The sequence below is a fragment of the Cheilinus undulatus genome, linkage group 23 (assembly GCF_018320785.1).
Source record: "Cheilinus undulatus linkage group 23, ASM1832078v1, whole genome shotgun sequence".
Classification (NCBI taxonomy): Eukaryota; Metazoa; Chordata; class Actinopteri; order Labriformes; family Labridae; genus Cheilinus; species Cheilinus undulatus.
Window position 1 is genome coordinate 32,652,900 of NC_054887.1, and position 13,676 is coordinate 32,666,575.

The window sequence follows — 13,676 nt, forward strand, 5'->3', positions numbered from 1 at the left end:
TTTAATTCTTCAAAGACCTGTATTGTTGTTGTTCTCAGGTTGTTTTATGCTTCATGTGGACAGACTTTTGACTGGAGGCTACAATAATTAAACCTGACGTGTTTCAACTGCAGGGCAAAGTAATCCCACCAGGACTCACCTCACACAAACTCCAGCTCACTTCCTCTCACTATACGGCGCAGACTTTGATCGGTTGAAGGACAATTTGCTGCAGAAACACTGCCAATATGTGGAGGAACACACTCCCTCACACTGAGCTGAGCAAAGAAAAGTGCAGCGTGTGCAGACGGAGGCTTTTATGAGAGTTTAAAGTGAATTCAAAGGGAAACTTTTATTTTTTAAGATCCTCTGCCATCCGCCGAGCAGCTGAAGATTTAAAGGGACCGTTCAGACTGTGAAACAAAGCTGGCAGGGACACACATTTGTTCCCAATCGTGGCTCCATTCTCATTCAGGCGGCGTTTCCATGAAGCAGCCCCGGCACACATGGATTCCTCTGGTGGCCGTACGTTTCACTATCAGCAAAGTTCAGTCTATTTTCCACGTGCTCCGCCTTTATTAAACCCTTCTACCCTGAAGAGGCTCTGAAGCAGCACGAGAGGTGCAAGCACGCCCGTAAATGAGGCCAAACAAGCGGCTTCCTTTGTCACGCCTTTTTTTAAACAGCGCCGCCGGTTGCCCTCCGGTGTTGCTGATGAACACAACCTGCTTCATTAAGTCTGCTCAGGACCGCTGCTCTGCAGGACTGGTTGGCATCACGAGGCGGAGACAGAGTCAGACCTCCAGGAGGAGCAGGACTGGCACGTCCCGCTCTGACTTGGACTCGTTGTGGATTTAATTAAAGTTTCTGTTTTGCATTGTCTCCAACATTGTGTAAAATTGAAAGTCAGCCGCTGTTGTGGCATTTTGAGCTTTAGCCCGGTTGTACTTTGGCTCTAGGGATGAGAGTGTCACACTTTTGGTTTTGACAGGAAGGTCTCTGCAGCGAAAGGACGGGCTGTTATGAACTTTTACATTCATACTCCCCAGTAGATATTCCTCATGATTATGGCCATTGTGGGTTTAACTTTAGGTCGTGATTGCTAAACTCTTCCTGGAAAAAAACGATTAAAGGTCCATTTATACTCCCTTTGCATATGAAAATGTATACGTCCTTTTCAAATGATGTTACCGTCACTGCTCACATACTTCCATGCGTCCAGAGTCAAAAGTTTATGACAACAACAAACTCAAAAACAAACATGGCGACTGTGGAGGAGGTGTTGATAATGTACCGCTTGCAAAGTAACATCATAGAGATGTTTAAAGTTTCTAAACAACTCACACAACTTTTCCTCAAAAAGTTCCGCCATTGTTATTTCTTCTTTGTGTCTCACTAGAGCTACGTATCGGGTAGTGACAGCAACACTGCCCCCACGTTTTCCAATGGTACTGCTCCTTTGACCGTATCCGTAAGCTTTATGGAAACGTGCAGAAATACGGACGAAATGAATGCGAAGCACGGACAGAAGGCTCCGTCCGTATCCGGATTTGTATTTAACATTGAGCATAAATAAGCCTTAACTCTTGTGCCCTCCTCAGGCATTTTTGGCCATTTTTCTCAACTTTTTTTTTTTTTCTTAAATTTGTAATCATTTTGTCAGTTTTACAGCTTTTGGCATGAATTTTTATAGGAACTTTTCTTTATAGTTTTACTCTTAAATGTCATTCATACTCTGTCAATGAATTTTGGACTCTCTGGACACCTTCGAGGCAAAAATGTACACGTGTGCTCAAAACTACCAAACATTCACTAATTCTCAGAATTTTAACCCTTTTAAACTCACACAAAACTCTCCATAATATAACGGGCAAAAACTACAAAAATTTGGTGCATGGTCCTACAATGAGTAAATGGTTGAATCTGGTGGAATACAGTAAAAATGCCAAATTTCACAAGACTTCTTCACATTGAAATGCTGACATTAAAGAATGCATGATTTTATACTGCAATGACAGTGAGATTAAAAAAACCTGGTTTTAATGGAAGTCAGTTGGGGCATTTTTGCCTTGAAGATGTCAGGAGGGTATTTCTGACATGGCGTAAAAAATACAAATGCAATCAATTCAATTTGTTGCTAATCTTTGACCCATCCAGGACTCTTGTCACCCCCAAAGCCCCATCTTTCTACTATTAATTTTATGGAAAATAATCCACTTTTTGTGTTTTTTTTTTTTTTTTCAGTAAAAATGAAATATTTTAAATAATCAAACTGGCATTAAAAGGGTTAAAATTCTGAGAATTATTGAATTTTTTTTGTAGTTTTGAGCAGGTCTGAAGTTGTTAAAGAGATTTATGAAAAAAGTAGAAAAAAATATTGACGTATGCTGATTTAATGGCAGTTTTTCAGTACGTGTACATTTTTGCCTCGAAGATGAAAAATGGGTAGCAAATTTGAGGAGGGCACAAGGGTTAAAGGCCAGTTTGATTATTTGAAATATTTTATTTTTTACAGCAAAAAAAACGCAAAAAGTGAATTATTTTCCATAAAATTGATAGAAGAAAGATAGGGCTTTGGTGCTGATGAGAGTCTGGGATGGGTCAAAGATCAGCAACAAAATTGATTTCACTGCATTTGTATTTTTTTTGTAGCACCAGCTCTAACATTAGGGCACCCTCTGGACACCTTTGAGGCAAAAATTGTACACGTACAAAAAAACTGCCATTAAATCAGCATACATCAATCTGAGTGGATGTTACTAGTTTCTTTCCTGCCCTGTTTTTAGGTGGACTATCCTGTTTTGCTGGATGGTTGCAGCAGCAGCATCTCAGCTGAACTTTACATCTTTAGTCTCCTAACAGCTCACATGTTTTTTAATATCGTGGGAACATTCTGAATAAGTTAAAGATGATCAAAGGTAAATATAAGCTGTGTTTACAGCTTTTGCCAGAGCCCTCTGACCCTGAATGGGACAAGTGGTATAGATAATGAAAGGATGGATATAATGAGGTCCTAAGGACACCATGATGCAGACTTAATGAGTGGGGAAAGGAAGGATGGAGGTCTATCATAGACGAATCTGTAATTCTGAGTGTGATTGTGGTTGGTCCTTTATGTAGGATACGAGAATATTGATCAGTGAGTGTAAAAATGAATTGATGATCAATGATCAGACCCGTCAGATTCCTGGCAGTGTTGCAGCTTTTCTTCATGTTTGTTTTGCAGGTTTTATCACCAATTCAAAGCAGTTTGCCGGCACGTTGAGATGGCTTTTAACTCAAACTAAACATTTCAGATAAACACACTAACGTGACGGAGCAGCGTGTTAAATCTCGTCTCCTCTCTGTGTCTTTCAGTGGTTTGGTGATCTGGTGACTCCGGTGTGGTGGGAGGACGTCTGGCTCAAAGAAGGCTTCGCTCATTTCTTCGAGTACGTCGGCACAGACTTCCTCTTCCCCAAGTGGAACATGGTGAGTAGGAAGTTAATAATCAGTGAGGCATTCGTGTGTTTCTCACACATATTTAAGCTCCTCAGTGGTTTTCTGTGGAGCAAAAACAGGTCAGACTAAAGTCAAAATAGTCAGACATTTTTTTTTTCTTCTACGCTTGCTCTTTAGCTTGAAATGGTTTGACAAATCTGTGCATGTTTAACATTTTCAGACCAGTATAAAACAGACTGTAGATTTAGTCTTTTCGGCTCAGAGTTTAAAACTTAATTTAAGATCTTCTAACAGCATCTTTAGCAGATTCACTGCTTACTCAGTGTGAAAACGGCAGATTTCTCTCCAGTTATTTATAAAACGTAGCCCAATCTTTTATTGAAGACAGAAAAAAAGCCTCCACTTCAGCATGCCAGGGTGAATTCAGATTTCCAACCCTGCATCCGTTCACTCATGAAATTTAATGTTTTTGCCCTCTGACGCTTTCAGTCGAGTCAGCTCAAGTCTCCAGTCGATCAGGTGTGAATCTGATTTGGAAAAATGTTTGAAATCCTCCTGACAATAAAAACAACACAGATGGAAACCAGGCAAAAGAGCTGCTGCAGGAGGAAAATGACAAACTATTATATGAAATATCAAATCAAACTTTAACCTGGAGATCTCTGTGGACACGTTTGAGTTTTTAGAAAGTAATCCTTGTTGGAAATGTTAAAGAAAATATTAGAGTACTACCCAGAGTAAGACCAGCTAGCTGTTTGCCACAGCTACTAATATTCCCAGGTGAATAATTTCACACCCAAACACAAACTATTTATTACCTCCGCCAAAGAGGCTATGTGATCAGCAGGGTTTGTTAGTTTGTTAGTTTGTTTGTTAGCAACATCACTCAAAAAAGTTGTGGACAGATTTTGATGAGATTTTCAGGAAATGTCAGAAACGGCATAAGGAAGAACTGATTAGATTTTAGGACTTATCTGGATCCCGATCTGGATCCAGGAATTTTTTAAAGGATTCTTTACTATTGGGAGATAGGGCTAATGGCGGAGGTCTGCAAATCTCGGAGTGCTTTTCTAGATCAATTGTTCACGTTTTTTTTTTGGGGGGGGGGGGGGGGGGTTGTATTTTTTTTTACAGTCCTATCCCATATCAGTCAGGCTCTAGTCCTTTGAGCATTTGACGCTCCTCTGCAGGGTCTGTTGGCGACTGATTATGGCTCGCCTCCACCCCATAATACCACAAGAAGAAGGGAGAAAGACATGGGTGAATACAAAGAGGGGGGAAAAAACTAACAGGAAAATACTGGAGAGAAAAGAGAGAGGGCTTTTCTTTTGTTGTGTTTGTATTTTTTATTTATTTATTCATTTTTCCCCTCTCCTTATCTTTTTTCAATTAATTTTTTTATTCTTTTACCCCATCTGACCCACCCCTTTCTTTTTTCCTTCTTTTTTTAAATATATTTTTATTTATTTATTAATTTATTTTTGCAACCCTGACAAGCTCACATATCATATAAAGGTGTGACACATTTCACTCGTCTCTCAGACATATCTACATAGGAACAGACAAATGTTTTTCACCCCCAGATATCCTTAAAATCATTACCACTTCGCTGCTCCCCCTCTGCACCAAAGCACATGCATGTATTCCATATACTCTCCCATTCACTCCTGGCACACACACACACACACACACCAACACACATGCATGGTCACACAGGGACACAGCTCTTCATCACTCTCCATTCTAAATGCCACAGTATGTTGTTAGTCCCCTCCCAGGTCTGTTTAGTGTTGTCTTAGTGGCTTCAAGTATTTGCACTTCTTTTTCGTCTTTTTTTTTCTAGTATTATTTTTTTTTCTAGTATTATTTTGTTTGTATTTTGTTCAGTTATTGTCTTTATTGTCTTGCATCACTAAAAAAAAAAAAAAACAACAACAACAACAAAAAAAAAAACCATAGCATTTAAAACAAGACTGTGGACCTGAACTGATTAAAAATTCACCATATTGACAAAAGTATGCGCTCACCTGCCTTGACTCGCATATGAATTTAAGTGACATCCCATTCTTGATCCATAGGGTTTAATCTGACGTCGGTCCACCCTTTGCAGCTATTACAGCTTCAACTCTGCTGGGAAGGCTTTCCACAAGGTTTAGGAGTGTGTTTATGGGAATTTTTGGCCATTCTTCTAGAAGCGCATTTGTGAGGTCACACACTGATGTTGGACCAGAAGGCCTGGCTCTCAGTCTCCGCTCTAATTCATCCCAAAGGTGTTCTATGGGGCTGAGGTCAGGACTCTGTGCAGGCCAGTCAAGTTCATCCACACCAAACTCTCCTCCATGTCTTTATGGACCTTGCTTTGTGCACTGGTGCACAGTCATGTTGGAACAGGAAGGGGCCATTCCCAAACTGTTCCCACAACATTGGGAGCATGGAATTGTCCAAAATCTCTAAAGTGAAATTAGCGATGAAATTATTTTTCCTGCATTGAGAAACATGCTTTTTATCTTGTTTTTTGTGATCATGGGAAGCAAAAATTGTAACTAAAATTAAAACTTAAATAACTGCTTAGCTCTTATTTTTACAGCCTTGAATTTAACAAAGAATCATTTATTAAACTCAAACATTTAAAGAACCTTGATTTAGAGAAAAAGGCTTCATACTTTTTCTCAAACAGCCTCTAACTGAAGTTTATTTAACCAGACTGAAAGGAGGACTTTGTGTTTGTTGTATTTTACATGTTGGATGAATCCTTATTTGGACTCTGGTGAGTAATCGTGCAGCAGGATGGTATTTGTGCTTTACTGAGTGGAGATAAAGTGTGTTGTGTGTTTTTATGGTGATTAAAGAGGCTCATTGATGAGTTTTTAATAGTTTCTGAACAACAATGGAACTCAATGGCACCAAGGACGATGATTTATGAGGCTTCAGTCAGGAAACAATACTTCATTATTTGAAAAATTCAGTTTTTGTTTGTGTGTGTGATAAATAAAAGCATCCAGCGTCAGCAGCTTTGGCCTTTAACTCGGCGAATATTTCCTTAGAAAGATCGCTCTGCCCATGATCCTCTTTGCTGTACCAAACTTTACATAACCACTCCAACTGTTGGGACATTCAGCGCGTGAAAAACAAGAAAGTTAAAAGTGGCTCATGAAGAGGAGGAAGTCTTGACTCTGAGCTCCTCTCCTGACCTCACTCAGCTTCCTCCACTCGCTCCGATCGATATCCGATTCCTCTTTTTTTCAGCACATCTCTCCGGCTCGCTCACATCCAGGGTGAGTTTTATTTTTCTGCTGCAGACAGAGAGAATCGGCTCGTAAGTCTTAGAATTAAAAATCAATTCTTCCTCAAATTTGATCCCGAAGTCCAATCCCTCCTCCTGAACTCCAACCCCTCCTCCTGAACTCACACAGAACTTCTAAGGAACTCCAAACGCTGCTCAGCTTTAAATTCCGGCTCTCTCACCCTCTCAGCCGTCCTGCTTTTGTTTTGCAGAAGTGCGCTGTGATGTTCCTCCTCTACAGAACGTGTTGCAGCAGAAACACCTTATCTCCAGCACGCACACTCAGCCTGTTTGTGAGCGACATGGCATTTTTAAATCCCTGTTACTGCCGTTCTGCTCGGCTGGACGCTTTAATAGAAACAAAGTGTTCCTCCAATAGCAAACAGAGCCGCGATAAACGCTCGGCTCCTGATAGAATTATTTATTTCATTTTCAGGTTTTTTTTTAAATTTAAAGCGTGTTTCCGTCTGCAGAGAGCTTGATGCCGCAGGAGGAAATGAAAACACAGAAATGATGAGGGCAGAAATACCGCTACTAATGGATCAATCATTTAACCAATCAGGCTGGAGGGGATCATCACTTAAAGGTGACATCACACATTTATTTATCTGAAAACACGTCCAACAATCCTGGTTTACACTTCCTGTGGTCTAAATAAAACATCTGTGCCATGCTCTGTTAAAGTAATATATGGATCAAGAACCAGAGGAGGTTTTTAGACCAGGATCAAGATTTGTTGTGAGAAAACACAAAAATAAAGAAGATTTTAAAACAGTGATAAAGATTACTGTAAAAATGAATCTACTGAGCACTGTTACCCATTATTTGTCAATATTTTACAAGCATGCGGCATATCGAAACATATTATTTTGCAGTCAAACAATAAACTACAAAGACGTTTGAGGGCAAATCTTGACCAAAAAGCAAAAGAAAGAAACCTTAACTGTCCAGAGAAAACCTGGAAATGTTGAAACATTTTTAGTTCAAAAAATTTATGAGAAACTAAATTCAGAAATTTGAGTTTAAGAGGTTTTATATTCCTGAGAAAAAAGGTCAGAATTTCTTCTTTATAAACCCAAAAATTAAAGTCGAGTCACAAATTCACAACATCAAGTCATAAATTTATGAAAAACTACACTCAGAAGTTTGAAGCAAGGTTATTGTAGTTTACTAAGACTAGCTAAATAACTAAAACTAAAATGAAGATATTATTTAAGTTAACTGAAACTCAATAAATAACTAAAACTAAAATTCAAAAATTATTTTAGTTAACTGAAACTAAATAAAAACTAAGCTTTACCACAAAAACGAACGCTAACAAAAACTGTATAATAAGCTTACAAAACTAACCACAATAAAATAAAAATGAGAAAAAATATCCTTAATTTTAATTTTAGTCTTTGACACAACCAGACTGACTGGCACCAACGTCCATGTCTGCGGAAAAATGGCCTGATCTGATTGGTTAGGACACACAGTGGTAGTTTTTTGTCTGGAGTTTTATTCAAACATCATCATGAAATAAATAAATGATGGAGTAGCATGTTTTAATATGTTTTTGAAAATGTATGACGCTCACTCAGCCCTGTCATCTATCCATAAAAAAACTAAAAGTAATAAAAAATAAACTTAAACGAAGCATTTTTGCAAAATAAAACTAAACTAGCAAACCAGCAGTCAAAATTAATAAAACTAAACAGAAATCGAACACAGAAATTCAAAACAAAGTGAAAATAGAAACTAATGAAAAATCTAAAACTATTATAACCTGGCCAGTCAGTCTGGTTGTGTCAAAGACTAAAGCTAAGGATATTTTGTCTCCATTTTTATTTTATTTTAGTTAGTTTCGTAAGCGCTCTATACAGTTTGAGTTAGTTTTTGGGTTTTTTTGTTTTTTTTTCTTGTAAAGCCTAGTTTTTATTTAGTTTCAGTTAACTAAAATGTTTTTTTGTTGTTGTTGTTGTTGTTGTTGTTTTTAGTTATTTAGTTACTAAACCTAGTTTTTGTCAGTTTTAGGCATCAAAGATCTGTTTGGCTTGTTTCGGCTGTCTCTGAACATTTTTATTCATCGTTTATTTGATGAAATGAACACTAACTTTTAGCATGCCACAGTGAACCATAATCATTTATAACATTACTCCTGACAAGAAAATCGTGGCTAGTGAAAATTCAGAGTGGCTAGTAACTGAAAGAAACTACTAGCCTCAGTGGCTGGTGAGCAAAAAAGTGTATGTGAAGCCCTGTGTGCATTGCAGTGTAGGTCCAGATGGCTCCTGTAAATGCAGCACCTCCTGTGGGTTTTAGAGACATGTAAGGAAATGTGTGCTCATCTGTGTTAAGTCTCAAGGAACAAAAACGTTTCCTGTTGTTGTGGTCACATGATCAGGAAAAGGTCAGCTTTAAGTGTTTTAGGCTTTCAGTAAGCTGTGCATTTATAGAAATTACTTTCACTGTATTTATCTGAAGTTTCGACCAATCACATCCAGCTAATTAGGGTGCACTTTGATTGTAAGTCAAACATTTTGGTCCGCCTATAGATGAATCCTCTGAGAACACAGAGCAGAATGGTGGTAAATATGCAACAATAGAACAAACTAACTAAGAGGCTGAATCCACAGCTGCATCTTTGTGCTGACAGCTTTCATTAAAAACAAAGAAAAAGCCGATTTATTCAGTTTTCAGCTCATAATACCCTGAGCAGAATAAACGCCCTCAACATCAGCTGTTTTTGATATCATGCACACATTACTCTCAGAAAACAGTTGAACTTTTGCAACAGTGCCACACTTGTCAGTGTCACTTCTCTCTCACTGACCAATCAAAATCAAGAAGGGGCAGGACGTCTGATAATGGGAGTCAGTGTAAATAATCAGTCATCATCAGGCTCAGGCTCATTTATTTGGCTGATAGTTATGGGGTCAGTAATTAAGACAGAAGCGCTCATCCTTGATGAAAAAGTAACGCCACCAGAGCTTTCCTTCTTTAATTCTTCGTCTGTTTCCTGACAGTGTGTCAGATTTGTGTCTCTCTGCTGGATCCAAAGAGAGGCGGAGAGGGAGAGCAGGTTAAAGGTAAACGTCGACCTGCAGATAACGGTGTGAAACAAATAGATGGAAAATATGAAATATTCATGTTAAAGAGAGCCAAGGACAATCAATACCCAGCATCCCCCTCTGCTCCTCTCTGAAGTCGACACACTGGAGGAGATAAGACTGGCTCTGAAAATCTGCTTTTATTTAAAGTCTGTTTACTGTCAGTGAGCCTCTTATCCCAGGGCACACATGTACGGTGGCTGACAGAGACAAATATGTTAGACATACTAAAAGATTTCCTTTTAGACAGATGGCCTGAAAATACATAGATGAGTCCAAATCTTATTTAAAAAGAGGAAAAATGCTGCTGGTCAAATAGAAAATTATGCAAACCTTGTGGAAATAAAATATCTACTATAATTCACCAGTAAAGAAGTGACAGATTTTTTTCTGCACCTGTAAATGCTTTTTTAGACATTTCTGTTTAGCTAAATCAATCAAAGCAAGTGAACAAGATATTTTAGAGCATCTATTATCAGGTTACAATGCCAGAGATGTACACGGCCCAAATGTGAAATCTAACTACCCAAATATCCAGCAGTATGCTAGCTCTGAGGAGACCATCATAACTCAAACTCAGCACATCCTAATGCACAGGAAAATCTGTAGAGAACAAAGCCACAGTAGCGAACGTTTCCTCCACCATATCTGCTGCCTCGAGCCTTTTTATCTCAGCTTTTGTGGCTACCTGTTGTTGAAAATCAAGCTTGGTGTCTTCAGTGATCTTGAGCCCCTCTCAGGCTCTGGGCGTCTCTAGCTTCTAGCTTTGTGTTGCTGCATTCGCAGATGTTTAGAAGGACTTGTTGTGGAGTTCATGGCAGTGGAGATTTTTTCTGTGCAGGGTACCATTTACTCTTTATCGACACATTCTTTTTAAAGTAGTTTCAAATCTCCACTCATATAAAGACGTCCTTGTCATTCAACATGTACGTTTCATGGACTGCATGTCTGAATGCAGTCAGCACACTGGGCATTGCAGCCAGATGTGCGTGATATTTTAAAAGAAAGCACAGTATTGTCAAGTTTTCTTTGTTTTGTTGAGATTTTTTTCTGAAAAACTCTTTGGCGACCTCAAACTCAGTCTCAATGATAGGCGATCCAGTGAGGTTCATTATGTGCTTCATAGCCGTTACATTAAGAAAGTTCTGACTTCCAGGATTCAGTGCCACAAGCACACTGGCTCACTGAATCTTGAATCCATCTCACCGAGCACCGCATCAATAGTACATCCTCCGAAGTTCTGTTTTTTGATCCTCCTCCTCCCTGTGACCTGTACTTCCCAGAACAACATACATATCAAAGTTTGTGTTTGCTTTGCGTCTCCGTTTGGGCGCTGCAGGTGTTAAGGATGCTCTGCATCACAGGCCTGTACAGTGGGTGGAGTGGTGAGGAGGGGGGCACCACTCAGTAATACATTTGATGATTATTTAAATATTTTTGGTGTGTAATGAATGTCAGGTTCAGTGTAGGAGTGTGCAGAAGATCAGATTGTTGATGTTTGTGCTGAAAATGTCACGTACATTAATGTAGCGCTGTCCATGGTGCTGACATGTCACTTACAGAGAGGGAGAAAAGCTGCTAACAGCTGATTCTACTCTCATGGATATTTGGAGTGATTATCGTGATTGCTCTGGTTTGTCCCTCTGACTGTATTGTTGATGAAGTCTGTAACCCAGTGATCATGGATGCCATTGTTTATTGATTGGGCAAAAACAGAATTTCCTACTGTGCACCTGTATGTAGACAGAAAGCAGCATAGAGAGAGGAGATGAAGTGGAGGTCTCATCTGTAGGTGAGCAGTAGGATACTACAATATCCTGCATTAACTCTGTCTGACAGCAGGAGCAAGGAGTGTGTGTGGATGAATAAAGAAGTAATGATAATGATTATATCAGTATCATTAAGGATAAAAATAAATAATCACTGGCTAATAGCACTTAGAGATGAAAATCAAAATATGTACACAGTTGTTTCTATTGTAGTTCTAAATCCATAAATGCATCAAAATGAAAATTATGATTAAGATGCAAAGTAAGAATAAAGTAACAACCAAGTGGAAAGTTTTCAGTGAGATCAAACATATCAGTGGATAGCCAGACCTTTGCTCAGTCAGTTATGTCGATAGACAAAGATTTAGGCTAACTGACTGCGTCACCTTCATTGGAAGGTTCAAATGTGTTTTTCGGCTCTTCAAAGATTTTCTGGAAGGGGGTGCAACCAAAAATGGCTCTTTCAACCGAAAAGGTGCCTTACCCCTGCCCTGGGAGCATGCGTCCCCTTGCAGATTCATCATGGTAAAAGTGCCTTTGCATATGGGATTTTTATTTTACCTTTTTTTATTACTATTTTTTTTGTTGTTTGTTTTATTTGTAGTCATATGGAAAAATATGATGTATATCTGCTAATTCGGGCCCCGTGGGCCTTTAGCTGCAGAATTTTGGATCTTTCAAAACCATTTCAACTTTTTCCTTAGTCCTAAGCACAGAAAGAAAATATTAAACATGAGAAATAAGAAAGCAAATGGATTTTTTTTTTGGTCCCCAGGGCCTCCGTACAGTCCTGATGGTGTCTTACTGTATTCTGGGACTTTGTTTGTTTGTGCTGCTGTTCTCAGAGGATTTCCTAATAACTAAAATTATTCATCCTTGAGTCTTTAAGCGTCCGTGTTCAGTGATTTAAAACAATGTTTACAGCGGTTACATCTTTCCTCTCCAGAGGGAAGAGCAGAAACATAAAACCAGCTGATAAATAAAGTTATGATTGTCCCACTGATTGTTTCCTAACTTTAGTCCACCGGTGACGACAGCAGGGAGGGAGAGGCAGCGCTGCTGTCGCTGAATCAATAAAATAAATGAAACCAAAGGGGAGCTGCTGGCTCTGAGTTCTTCCTGCACGGCGAGAAAAGGAGGTAAAATAAAACCCCGGGCTGTCAATCATCTGAACACGCCGAGTCGGAGTAAAACGATAACGAGGACGGAGGGAGGAGAGGACGAGGTTCAGGAGGAGAGGAGGAGGAGACAAGCAGACGTTTAAAAAGTTCAGCAGCTGCTCCTGAACGCAGCCCCGACCCTCCATCTGTGTCTGTGTTTGTGTTTACACTGAGTGCTGCCCTATTAGCCATCCCTCCACATGTGGGTCCATCTGGTTCATAATGACCATATGGATCAGACCGACACCCCCCGACTCTCTCTCTCTCCCCCCTCCAGGTGACTGAATGCCTCTGTTAATTAGAGCTGATGGCTCATTCACTATCATTTTCATTGATTTCTCCCCCAATCATCACACTTTCACCCAAATTTTCCATTTAACTAATTAACTTATTGTGTAATTTGTGGTTTATTCCCCTGGTTCTGCCTGTTTACCTGAGTGTGATGAAGCAGTCCAGACCTTTTATGAACAAATAAAACATGAAGGAATGAGCGAGAACGTTCCTCCGGCCCAGAAAGAGTTATATAAAAACAAGCTGTTCGTTGGCACCATTAAAGGGGGAAACCACCCGCCCGCCAAGCAAATCTGGCAACTTTAGTCCAGAATGGTGAGGCAGAAAAGGAGCACAATAATCAGTTAAGTTTTTCACGCTAAGGTTGGCTAAACACCAGACCGTTTTACGTCCAATTTGAGGCTTTTCACAAACAATAGTTTGTCTAAATAACCCTCAAGTGTTTGGTGTAAACACAATTATTGACTCAGAGTACACTGCAAGAAAAACGGAGGCCAAAATATAAAATATGAAGACTCAATTTAAGGAGAAATTACTGCAAAATAATTAGAACATCAAAATAACAGCTGAAATAAGTGAAAAATGCTGATTTTTTTAGATCAGATTATTTGATACCGAACTCCTGAAAGTCCAGTAATAAGAGACTAAATAAAACGAAATA

The 13,676-nt window shown here is 39.2% G+C and overlaps 1 protein-coding gene across 1 annotated transcript in view; it reads left to right on the forward strand.

Annotated features, from left to right (window-relative positions):
* The window catches only part of LOC121505825 (thyrotropin-releasing hormone-degrading ectoenzyme-like), a 340,052-nt gene that overhangs the window by 234,220 nt on the left and 92,156 nt on the right, over positions 1–13,676 (forward strand). Inside the window, exon 6 of the mRNA XM_041781378.1 lies at positions 3,337–3,450. Within this exon, the coding sequence (XP_041637312.1) occupies positions 3,337–3,450 (114 nt within the window). The remainder of the gene's footprint in view (positions 1–3,336; positions 3,451–13,676) is intronic.